This window comes from Scyliorhinus canicula, chromosome 7 (assembly GCF_902713615.1).
Source record: "Scyliorhinus canicula chromosome 7, sScyCan1.1, whole genome shotgun sequence".
Lineage (NCBI taxonomy): Eukaryota > Metazoa > Chordata > Chondrichthyes > Carcharhiniformes > Scyliorhinidae > Scyliorhinus > Scyliorhinus canicula.
Window position 1 is genome coordinate 210,276,469 of NC_052152.1, and position 13,232 is coordinate 210,289,700.

The window sequence follows — 13,232 nt, forward strand, 5'->3', positions numbered from 1 at the left end:
ACTGGACTATTCTCACGTACCCGAGGCTGCTCTCCCACATTCTACCCTGAAGTGCCTCGGGACGGTTGATTATGTTAAAGGTGCTAAACAATTAACTTCTTGTTGTTGTTATCCCAGGGAATAAACAGGAAAGGGAAACGTACAGAGTCAGGGTGTGAAGGTGAACAACTCCCTGCCTTTCGATTGCCACCAGGTTGTGCCCCAGGGATTGTGATACTGAGTCACAGCCTGATCAGTGCCAGTGTGCTGGCTGAGTGCTGGCAGCTGCTTTAAATACAAACGCTGGTGCGTCACTCACATCCTTGAAAGGGACAGATTATACCATCGCTGCTATAAACAGCATCGAGAGAGACTGTGCTGTTCAGTTACCATAGCAGCAAGCTGAGCGGATACAACTAATTAATGTTATTGCAGAGCCGGAGATTCTAACAAGGTTGCTGGCTTCACCAGCAGCTGAGAGAAATTCCTCGGGGTCATGGCTTCAGGTGCTGACCTCGACAACAGCACTGGATTGTAATAAACATATAGGCAAAAATATACACAGTATAACTTTCATAAATAGCCAAATACTAACCTACCCCCCTCTACTTCCCCCCCCCCCCCCCCCGCCCCCAACGTGTCCAGGACTTAAAGAAGGAAAGAAATGGCCTGCACCGCAGGCCAGATCCGCCCCACTGAGCCTCTGATGGTTCACTTGACTTTCTCCAGATGCAAGAGCATTAATGAGTCTTCAATCCAGGCTGAAGCCTTGCTTGTAGAGGGGGATCTCCAGTTGAGTAATGTTCGCCTCCTGGCTACATGGAGGCGAAGATAAAAACATCCGCCCTCACTCCAGAGTAGAAAGACGGAATGTCCGAAACCCCAAATATTGCAAACAGCTGGCAGGATTCGAAGGTTATCTGCAAAATCTTGGATATTGTGTCAAAAAAGGGAGGGCCAGAATCCAGCAGCTGAGGCCAAAATCAAAACGCATGCGTGTGGTTAGCCGGTGTAAGTGAACAGCGGTCACACTTATTCTCCACGTCTCGAAAGGATCCACTCCTCCTCTCCTTTGTCCAATGTGTTTCTATGTAGCACTCTGAACTGAACCAATCTCAGTCTAGCACAGGATGAAGTGGAGTTCACCCTGTAGAGGGCTTCTCTCCAAACCTCCTCTGTTAGCACAGAGCCGAGCTCCTCCACCCATTTCTCATATATTCTATTCAAAGGGGCAGGACCCAAAGACAGAATGAGGCCATACAGATTCGAAACTGACTCCCTCCCCCGGTGTGCCAAGGTCGGGACCTTTTCCAGCCGGGAGAGGTGGGGGAGGAGCTAGACAAAACAAGCTTAGTTGACAAATCCCGAATTAAAAAAAAAACAGAAGAGATCGAGTCCAGTCAGATTGTTTCTGTCAGAGGGTTTTTCAAGGCCAGCAAAGCTTCCATCTCTGAATAAATCCTCAAAGTGCGCCAGACCTCCCGTTCCCCAGCACCTGAACGATGGAACCAAGCTGGAAGGCAGGAAGAGGTGGTTGTCACATCTCGGGGTAAGTGAGGACAGCGAGAGGAGAATGAAGTGCTGCCAAAACTGCTTCCAAATCCTGAGGAGTGCAGTCACCACAGGGGTCGAGGAAAGGCCTACCAGGGAGAAGTGTAATGGGGCGGTAACTATGGTATGTAGAGAGGAGGCTGTGACACAATGGCACAAGACCGTGTCTCTAACCTACTCCTATTTGATTTTGGATACACAGCCATTGTAGGATTTTCTGCACGTTGGCAGCACAGTAACACAACAGGAGATTGAGGAGGACCAGCCTTCCGACCCTCTCTCTCTCGCTGAAGCAGAACGCTGTGGACTCTGGGACTCTCACCTACCCAGACAAACACCAACATTGATTTGCTAACTGTAATAAAAAGTACTTTGGGTAAAAAATGGGGATATTTTGAAATAAGAACAAAACCTTGGTAGCCCATACACTCGAACAGTCTAGATCCTGCCCACTCGAGTCAGGGGGCGAGTATTCCACCTCTAAGGCCATTTTGGTCTTACTGTTGAGGTGTGAAAAGTTCAGTTTGTGGAGTAAAGCCCAGTTGTTGGCCACCTGGCGGATCCCCAGCTATTGAAAATTAGAGGGTGAGGCAGAAAACCAAGCTGAGCCCCTCTGGCCATTGAGTTCACTGGGAAACACGCACTTTTACTGAGTTTTAATTTATAGCCTGAAAATGTGCCACATCTCGTGTGTATGTTGATTATGTTTTCTGTGGACAGCGTGATCCAGTGCTCCTCCCCCTGTGTGTGCTCCCCTCCATCCCTCTGACCACAACACTATCGCCAGAGGGTCAATGGCCATTGCGAAGAGCAATGGAGAAAGGGGGCAACAACACCATAAAAAACAAATCAATTCAGGAGCAGGCGCAGTGAGCATGCGAAAACGCCACCGGTCAACCCCTCCAATTCTAGCCATGATAGGGGTCAATGTCCTGGACATCCCAGTTTGGGCTAGGATTTGGACATGGAGTGTCCAAGACACAATTTAAATCTCCACCCAGAATCATCCGATGAGTCTAATTCGGGGAGGACCAGGGAGTTTATGATAATCGGTTCATCCCAATTGGGAACATAAATATTCACCAAAATAACCAGAGTATTTCCCAGTGAACCACAGTCAATAACACAGCGACCATTGGGGTCACCCATAATCCAGGAGGGAGTAAAGTGTATTATTTTGTGGATTAATATTGCCATGCCTCTCGCCCTACCATTAAAACCAGAGTAAAAGATTTGTCCAATCCAATTTTTGTGAAGTCTTATCTGGTCCTTCACCTTCAAGTGGGTCTCCTGGAGGAACACACCACCCGGGTCAAAGTGTACAAAGACGCTAGCTCGCTTCACTGGCCCATTCAAACCCCTCATGTTGCAGGTTATAAAGGCAGAGTGGAGAACCTCTGCCACCTTGCCCACCGGGGACAGCCATTACATCTGTAGTTCAGCAAGAAATGTCATAAAACCACGGCGAGGCGATCCCAGCAGCACAGCGGTCTGTACCAGTCCTGGGGCCGGACAGGTACAAATGAGTGGACAATGTAAGACTACCAGTTCGGCCCCCCTCCCTCCCTCTACCCCGCATCCCCCCCAAAGACCCCTCCCCCCACCCAATCCCCAAAGACCCCTCCCTCCCCCCCACCAATCCCCAACAAAGACCCCTCCCTCCCCCTACCACTCAATCCCCAACAAAGACCCCTCCCTCCCCCCCACCCAATCCCCAACAAAGACCCCTCCCTCCCCCTACCGCTCAATCTCCAACAAAGACCCCTCCCTGCCCCCCCACCCAATCCCCAAAGACCCCTCCCCCCACCCACCCAATCCCCAACAAAGACCCCCCCCACCCAATCCCCAACAAAGACCCCTCCCTCCCCCTACCACTCAATCCCCAACAAAGACCCCCCCCCCCCCCCCCCCCAATCTCCAACAAAGACCCCTCCCTCCCCCTATCACCCCCCCACCCAATCCCCAACAAAGACCCCCCCCACCCCACCAAGACCTCAAATTTATATAAATCTCAAAGGCAGGACAGTAGCACAGTGGGTTAGCATTGCTGCATCACAGCGCCGAGGTCCCAGGTTCGATCCCGGCTCTGGGTCACTGTACGTGTGGAGTTTGCACATTCTCCCCGTGTCTGCGTGGGTTTCGCCCTCACAACCCAAAGATGTGCAGGATAGGTGGCTTGGCCACGCTAAATTGCCCCTTAATTGGCAAACAAATGAATTGGGCACTTTAAATTTATTTATTTTTAAAAAATTTATATAAAACCTAAACACTGCAACACTGAAGTCTAAGCTCCTTCTCGCTGGATATTTGTAAGTGAGAGCTGCAGAATACTCAGACTTACAGCTTCCCTTCTCCGGACCCATATCCAGCTATCGCAGTGAGGCTCTCGAACCAGTCCTATACTAGAAGTTTAGAAACTCCATTCTCATTCAAAAACAAGAATTTCACATTTAACATTCCTGTAGTAACAACCGCACTACAAGAACAATATATTAACACTAGATTAATGAGGGGGAAAAAAGGGAAACACGTTTGAAGGTGGCACAGTGGTTATCACTGCAAGAGGGGGGGGGGGCAAACTCCACACAGAAACCCAAGGCTGAAATTGAACCCGGGTCCCTAGCGCTGTGAGGCAGCAGTGCTAACCACCATGCCACCCCAGCATGAATTAGGAACAGCCCATTCGGCCCCTCAAGCCTGTTCTGCCATTTGATCTGACTTGTGTCCTCAACTCCACTTTCCTGGCTGCACCTAACCCCCCCAAACAATACTTCAAGTACTGTGTCCAACTTGGTAATGAGACCCTGATGAATGGTGTCACTAACACTCTGCCCATCCACGCGGGTACCGATGCTCACACAGGCCCCACTGCTTTGAGACAAGCTGCTACTTTAGTCTGTTTTCAGAGAAATCTAACTCAACTGAACCCCAAATGAAACTCAAAATCCGACCGCTTCAAGCTCTGACTGTTCCCATTAACTACACCTTTCGGAGGCCAAACACAATGTCTCTAATAATCTATTCCCCAGGGAACCTTCATACAAACCAAATTCCATCCGCTCAAACCTGCACGATGCTTTAATTATCCTTGAAGCAGAAATGTCTTTTAGACCAGGAAAGACTACTGCAGCACTCACACACACTAACCCTGGCTTTAACCCTTACTGCACCCAATACAGAGAATACAATATCTCTCAAACTCCTACATTCCCGGTGTGGAGGGTTGGTCTAGGTGATACTGGCTGATCTATTTCCAACTTAATGTCCTTCAGTGAATCTGCTGTCCTTACTCGGTCTGGCCTACATGTGATTGCAGACCCAAAACAATGTGCCCTCTGAAATGGCCTAGCAAGGGCAATTAGGTTTGGGCAATAAGAATGCAGAAAAGATTTACTAGGATGATACCAGGACTTGATAGTCTGAGTTATAAGGAGAGGCTGGATAGACTTGGACATTTTTCCCTGGAGGGTTGGAGGCTTAGGAGTGATCTTATAGAGGTCTATAAAATAATTGACTTTGTCGATATAAATGTTTCTGGAATCTACCTCTGAGGAAGGAGCAGGGCTCCGAAAGCTAGTGTTTGATACAAACCTGTTGGACTTTAACCTGGTGTTGTCAGACTTCTTACTGTGATCACCCCAGTCCAACGCCGGCATCTCCACATTATAAAATAACAGAGGAGCATAGATAAGGTAAATAGTCAACTTCTGTTCCCAAAGGTAGAGGAGTCTAAAACTAGAGGGCACAGGTTTAAGGTGAGAGGGGAAAGATACAAAAGGGTCCAGAGGGGAAGTTTCTTCACACAGAGGGTGGGGAGTGTCTGGAACGGGCTGCCAGAGGGAGTGTTGGAGGCGGCTACAATTTTGTCTTTTAAAAAGCAGTTAGACAGTTACATGGGCAGGGTGGGTACAGAGGGATATGGGCCAAATGCGGGCAATTGGGACTGGCTTAGTGATAGACACTGGGTGGCATGGACAAGCTGGGCCGAAGGGCCCGTTTCCATGCTGTAAACATCTATAACTCTAAACGCATTGCCCAGCCAGCAACACCCACATCTCCTGAATGATTAATAAAAACAACCTCTGGTTAATTCAGGGGTCCAGAGTTCTATCACAGCCCAGCAAGGACCACCTAACTCATTGACCCCAGCATGTCTCTGTGCCACATGGCTATCTTGTTCTGCCAGCAGCTTAGCCATAGCGGCAGTCTTTCTCCTTCAGTCACTAACCAGCTGGAGCTTGCAAGAGTTGGGCCAGGAATAGCTGATTTCAGCTTCTTCCAGTCAAACACCTAATCAGCTGTTGGTTGATCATCTTCAGAACAAGAAACACAAACTGAAACAAGACATGGCAGGAGAAGAACAAGGAAGCAAATGCTCGTACCACCAGAGGAACTTGCAGCAGGGATGAGAGCTCATCCTGGTCTTCAATGGATGTCTTTGGATGAACTAAGCCTCCCTGGTTACTGAAGGCACAGTAACTACCCACCAGAACCTGCTCAGCAACAGTCTGTCGAAAAACCTCCACCTTCAGCATGTCAGCCAAGATCTCCTCCGTCTCCTACACAAAGAGGAAGAAAACAAAGGTGTTTAGTCTAAGATCGTAGACACATGGAAAGTAAGAGGCAGTTTGGGTTTAGTGACTCTGAGTTAACTACTCCACCCGAGTGTCAGAAATACATGGAGCCTGTGCCTCCACTCCTCAAACTCCTTCTGCCAGTCTCTTCCCCCGCCCACATCACGCACAGACCCCGCCCACATCACGCACAGACCCCGCCCACATCACGCACAGACCCCGCCCACATCGCCCACAGACCCCGCCCACATCGCCCACAGACCCCGCCCACATCGCCCACAGACCCCGCCCACATCGCCCACAGACCCCGCCCACATCACCCACAGACCCCGCCCACATCACGCACAGACCCCGCCCACATCACGCACATCGCCCACAGACCCCGCCCACATCCCCCACCCACATCGCCCACATCCCCCACAGACCCCGCCCACATCCCCCAGACCCCGCCCACATCACGCACAGACCCCGCCCACATCACGCACAGACCCCGCCCACATCACGCACAGACCCCGCCCACATCACGCACAGACCCCGCCCACATCACGCACAGACCCCGCCCACATCACGCACAGACCCCGCCCACATCACGCACAGACCCCGCCCACATCACGCACAGACCCCGCCCACATCACGCACAGACCCCGCCCACATCACGCACAGACCCCGCCCACATCACGCACAGACCCCGCCCACATCACGCACAGACCCCCGCCCACATCACGCACAGACCCCGCCCACATCACGCACAGACCCCGCCCACATCACGCACAAACCCCGCCCACATCACGCACAAACCCCGCCCACATCACGCACAGACCCCGCCCACATCACGCACAGACCCCGCCCACATCACGCACAGACCCCGCCCACATCACGCACAGACCCCGCCCACATCACGCACAGACCCCGCCCACATCATGCACAGACCCTGCCTACATCACGCACAGACCCCGCCCACATCACACACAGAGCCATGCCTATATGTGCAGTCCTGTAAAACAAGTGCTGTCTGGAACACGTGCAGCTGAACTCCCTCAATAAAGGTTAAGCATGGTAAAGACGGGGCGATCTGACTGCAGCTGTACAGGGGCTTGGGGAGACCACACCTTGAGCATTGAATACAGTTTTGGTCTTCCACAATCCAAGAAATGATATAATTGCCATAGAGGGAATGCAATGGAGGTTCACTAGGTTAATACTGGGTTTGCTTGGACTGTCCTATAAGGAGAGATGGGTTTGACTGGGCCCGGCCAGGGAGCGCAGTCCTGCCCCAGGGACAGCACCCAGGGAGCGCCGCCCCCTGCCCCAGGGTCAGCACCCAGGGAGCGCCGCCCCCTGCCCCAGGGTCAGCACCCAGGGAGCGCCGCCCCCTGCCCCAGGGTCAGCACCCAGGGAGCGCCGCCCCCTGCCCCAGGGTCAGCACCCAGGGAGCGCTGCCCCGCCCCAGGGAGCGCCGCCCCGCCCCAGGGAGCGCCGCCCCGCCCCAGGGAGCGCCGCCCCGCCCCAGGGAGCGCCGGTCAGCACCCAGGGAGCGCCGGTCAGCACCCAGGGAGCGCCGCCCCGCCCCAGGGAGCGCCGGTCAGCACCCAGGGAGCGCCGCCCCGCCCCAGGGAGCGCCGGTCAGCACCCAGGGAGCGCCGGTCAGCACCCAGGGAGCGCCGCCCCGCCCCAGGGAGCGCCGGTCAGCACCCAGGGAGCGCCGCCCCGCCCCAGGGAGCGCCGGTCAGCACCCAGGGAGCGCCGGTCAGCACCCAGGGAGCGCCGCCCCGCCCCAGGGAGCGCCGGTCAGCACCCAGGGAGCGCCGCCCCGCCCCAGGGAGCGCCGGTCAGCACCCAGGGAGCGCCGGTCAGCACCCAGGGAGCGCCGCCCCGCCCCAGGGAGCGCCGGTCAGCACCCAGGGAGCGCCGCCCCGCCCCAGGGAGCGCCGGTCAGCACCCAGGGAGCGCCGGTCAGCACCCAGGGAGCGCCGCCCCGCCCCAGGGAGCGCCGGTCAGCACCCAGGGAGCGCCGCCCCGCCCCAGGGAGCGCCGGTCAGCACCCAGGGAGCGCCGCCCCGCCCCAGGGAGCGCCGGTCAGCACCCAGGGAGCGCCGGTCAGCACCCAGGGAGCGCCGCCCCGCCCCAGGGAGCGCCGGTCAGCACCCAGGGAGCGCCGCCCCGCCCCAGGGAGCGCCGGTCAGCACCCAGGGAGCGCCACCCCGCCCCAGGGAGCGCCGGTCAGCACCCAGGGAGCGCCCCCCCGCCCCAGGGAGCGCCCCCCCGCCCCAGGGAGCGCCCCCCCGCCCCAGGGAGCGCCGCCCCCTGCCCCAGGGTCAGCACCCAGGGAGCGCCGCCCCCTGCCCCAGGGTCAGCACCCAGGGAGCGCCGCCCCCTGCCCCAGGGAGCGCCGCCCCCTGCCCCAGGGAGCGCCGCCCCGCCCCAGGGAGCGCCGGTCAGCACCCAGGGAGCGCCGCCCCGCCCCAGGGAGCGCCGGTCAGCACCCAGGGAGCGCCGCCCCGCCCCAGGGAGCGCCGGTCAGCACCCAGGGCGCGCCCCCCCGCCCCAGGGAGCGCCCCCCCCGCCCCAGGGAGCGCCGCCCCGCCCCAGGGAGCGCCCCCCCTCCCCAGGGAGCGCCCCCTGCCCCAGGGAGCCCCGCCCCGCCCCAGGGAGCGCCCCCCGGCCCCAGGGAGCGCCGCCCCGCCCCAGGGTCAGCACCCAGGGAGAGCCACCCCGCCCCAGGGCCAGCACCCAGGGAGCGCCCCCCGCCCCAGGGACAGCACCCAGGGAGCGCCGCCCCGCCCCAGGGTCAGCACCCAGGGAGCGCCCCCCTGCCCCAGGGAGCGCCGCCCCGCCCCAGGGTCAACACCCAGGGAGCGCCGCCCCGCCCCAGTGTCAGCACCCAGGGAGCGCCGCCCCGCCCCAGGGTCAGCACCCAGGGAGCGCCCCCATGCCCCAGGGAGCGCCCCCCTGCCCCAGGGAGCGCCGCCCCGACCGAGGGTCAGCACCCAGGGAGCGCCGCCCTGCCCCAGGGCCAGCACCCAGGGAGCGCCCCCCTGCCCCAGGGTCAGCACCCAGGGAGCCCCGCCCCAGGGTCAGCACACAGCAAACCCCGCACAAGAGGCATTGAGGGAGCAGGCAATGCTCAGAAGTGGCCCCCGTGGACGAGCACTTTGGCTGCCAGGATCCTACATCATTGGCTGGCTGCCACAAACATTAATGAACGTTGGAAATGAAAATGCTGCACAGTTATACTGGTCTACAACACAGGAAAGGCCCTTCGGCCAATCTGCGCCAGTCAAAAACAACCTGGTATTCTTTAAAAAAAAATTTAGATTACCCAATTATTTTTTCCAATTAAGGGGCAATTTAGTGCGGCCAATCCACGTACCCTGCACATCTTTGGGTTGTGGGGGCAAAACCCACGCAGACACAGGGAGAATGTGCAAACTCCACACGGACAGTGACCCAGAGCCGGGATCGAACCTGGGACATCAGCGCCGTGATGCAGCTGTGCTAACCACTAGGCCACCATGCTGCCCAACCTGGCTATTCCAACCCCATTTTCCAGCACTTGGCCCATCGCCGGGTCTGCCCTGGGATCGCAGGGGAACATCTAAATACTTCTTCAATGTTCTGAGGGTCTCTGCCTCCACCCCCCTTTCAGGCAGCGAGTTCCAGACTCCCACCACCCTCTGGGTGAAAAGGTTTTCCTCACATTCCCTCTAAACCTCCTGCCCCTTACTTTAAATCTATGACTCTGATCACTGACCCCTCCACCAAGAGGAAAAGCTTCTTCCTGTCTACTCTAACTAGACAGGGGCTTTTCACAGTAACTTCAGTTGAAGCCTACTTGTGACAATAAGCGATTTTCATTGCATTTTCTATGCCCCTATTTCTCCGAACTTGTTCAATATCTCTCTCTCTATCTTTCTGTCCGTCTCTCTTTCACTCTCCATCGTCTCTAATCAACATCTTTCTCTGTTATACTGAAGCCTGCTGCTGAGGAACATGCTCAGGACCTGGGCTGGCCACACTGAGCCTTCAACTGAGTGGAGCACCTCTCTCAGCCTACCTAAACCAGAATAAAAGGCTCATTAATCACCATGGGGACGGGCCCCAGTCACTGAAACATTATTAGGACTGTGAGAGATTAATGCTAACAGGTTCGGACTACAGGAGGGAGGGATTCAGGGTGATTACAGTCAGTAAGCATTCCTTTACGGGCGCTCTTCTACATTTAGGATGGGACTGCGACCTGGGGTTGTGCTCAGGTATCCAGGGACCCGGTATCAAGCAGTGGACTATATAGGGGAGCCACTGCCAGGAAAGATTTCCCCAAACATCAAGTAAGTGATGCTGAAATCAGAAGGCAATACTGAGCATTTCTTGCTCTTTTGATCCAGGGTGACTCCTGTGTTATAGAATCATAGAATTTACAGTGCAGAAGGAGGCCATTTGACCCATCGAGTCTGCACCGGCTCTTGGAAAGAGCACCCTACCCAAGGTCAACACCTCCACCCTATCCCCATAACCCAGTAACCCCACCCAACACTAAGGGCAATTTTGGACACTAAGGGCAATTTAGCATGGCCAATCCACCTAACCTGCACATCTTTGGACTGTGGGAGGAAACCGGAGCACCCGGAGGAAACCCACGCACACACGGGGAGGATGTGCAGACTCCGCACAGACAGTGACCCAAGCCGGAATCGAACCTGGGACCCTGGAGCTGTGAAGCCATTGTGCTATCCACAATGCTACCGTGCTGCCTGTGTTATAAAGGTGTTGTTGTTTTAATACAAAGGGGAAAGCAGGTTTAAACAGGAGGATCCTTACAGTGTGGATAATGCTACACAGATGGTCCCAGGTTGCAGTCCATGGGGTGTAGGTAAATCCATCACAGAACTGAGCTTCAGGACTTTGACACTGCAGTAGGAAGGAAAGGTGAGGCAGGACAGTGGTTAGCACTGCTGCCTCACGACGCCAAGTTCCCAGGTTCAATCCCGGCTCTGGGTCACTGTCCGTGTGGAGTTTGTACATTCTCCCAGTGTTTGCGTGGTTTTCACCCCCACAACCCAAAGATGTGCAGGTTAGGCGGATTGGCCACGCTAAATTGTCCCTTAATTGAAAAAAAATGAATTGGGTACTCTAAATTTATTTTAAAAAGGAAGGGACGGTGATGGGAAGGGGGATGGGAACCAATGCTGGAAGTTGGAAGGTAGTAAAACAGGGACAGAAACAAAAGGAAGTAAGGGGAAAAGGGCAAGGCAGAGAAGACATAGTCAGAAATCCATAAGGGCGACAGTACAAGGTACAGTGACTGAGGGGAGCACAGTGAATAGGCCCAGTAATAACAAAAGGAATAAAACTGGAGATGTTAAGATTCAAACAGAGGTAAAAAAACCAACATAAGTGTACTTTACCTGAATGCTCGTAGTATTCGGAATAAAGTAAATGAGTTGGTGGCACAAATCATCGTGAAGGACTATGATTTAGTGGCCATTACTGAAACATGGTTAAAGGATGGTCACGACTGGGAGTTAAATATCCGAGGGTATCAAACTATTCGGAAGGACAGAGTGGATGGTAAGGGAGGTGGTGTTGCTCTGTTATTTAAGGATGACATCCGGGCAATAGTAAGGGATGACATCGGTGCTATGGAGGATAAGGTTGAATCCATTTGGGTGGAAATCAGGAATAGTAAGGCGAAAAAGTCACTGATAGGAGTAGTCTATCGGCCACCAAATAGTAACGAGATGGTGGGGCAGGCAATAAACAAAGAAATAACTGATGCATGTAGAAATGGTACAGCAGTTATCATGGGGGATTTTAATCTACATGTCGATTGGTTTAACCAGGTCGGTCAGGGCAACCGTGAGGAGGAGTTTATAGAATGTATCCGCGATAGTTTCCTAGAACAGTATGTGATGGAACCTACGAGGGAACAAGCGGTCCTGGATCTTGTCCTGTGTAATGAGACAGGATTGATTCATGATCTCATAGTTAGGGATCCTCTCGGAAGGAGCGATCACAATATGGTGGAATTTAAAATACAGATGGAGGGTGAGAAAGTAAAATCAAATACTAGTGTTTTGTGTTTAAACAAGGGAGATTACAAGGGGATGAGAGAAGAACTAGCTAAGGTAGACTGGGAGCTAAGACTTTATGGTGGAACAGTTGAGGAACAGTGGAGAACCTTCCAAGCGATTTTTCACAGTGCTCAGCAAAGGTTTATACCAACAAAAAGGAAGGACGGAAGAAAGAGGGAAAATCGACCGTGGATATCTAAGGAAATAAGGGAGAGTATCAAATTGAAGGAAAAAGCATATAAAGTGGCAAAGATTGCTGGGAGATTAGAGGACTGGGAAATCTTTAGGGGGCAACAGAAAGCTACTAAAAAAGCTATAAAGAAGAGTAAGATAGAGTATGAGAGTAAACTTGCTCAGAATATAAAAACAGACAGTAAAAGGTTTTACAAATATATAAGACAAAAAAGAGTGGCTAAGGTAAATATTGGTCCTTTAGAGGATGAGAAGGGAGTTTTAATAATGGGAAATGAGGAAATGGCTGAGGAACTGAACAGGTTTTTTGGGTCGGTCTTCACAGTGGAAGACACAAATAACATGCCAGTGACTGATAGAAATGAGGCTATGACAGGTGAGGACCTTGAGACGATTGTTATCACTAAGGAGGGAGTGATGGGCAAGCTAATGGGGCTAAAGGTAGACAAGTCTCCTGGCCCTGATGGAATGCATCCCAGAGTGCTAAAAGAGATGGCTAGGGAAATTGCAGATGCACTAGTGATAATTTACCGAAATTCACTAGACTCTGGGGTGGTCCCGGTGGATTGGAAATTAGCAAACGTGACACCACTGTTTAAAAAAGGAGGTAGGCAGAAAGCAGGAAATTATAGGCCAGTGAGTTTAACTTCGGTAATAGGGAAGATGCTGGAATCTATCATCAAGGAAGAAATTGCGAGGCATCTGGATAGAAATTGTCCCATTGGGCAGACGCAGCATGGGTTCGTAAAAGGCAGGTCGTGCCTAACTAATTTAGTGGAATTTTTTGAGGACATTACCAGTGCAGTAGATAACGGGGAGCCGATGGATGTGGTATATCTGGATTTCCAGAAAGCCTTTGACAAGG

General features: G+C 53.8%; 1 protein-coding gene across 1 annotated transcript in view; it reads right to left on the reverse strand.

The window, feature by feature from the left end:
* Window positions 1–13,232, reverse strand: part of LOC119969773 (eukaryotic translation initiation factor 6) — a 108,166-nt gene that overhangs the window by 17,935 nt on the left and 76,999 nt on the right. The window contains exon 5 of the mRNA XM_038803847.1: window positions 5,913–6,089. Within this exon, the coding sequence (XP_038659775.1) occupies window positions 5,913–6,089 (177 nt within the window). The remainder of the gene's footprint in view (window positions 1–5,912; window positions 6,090–13,232) is intronic.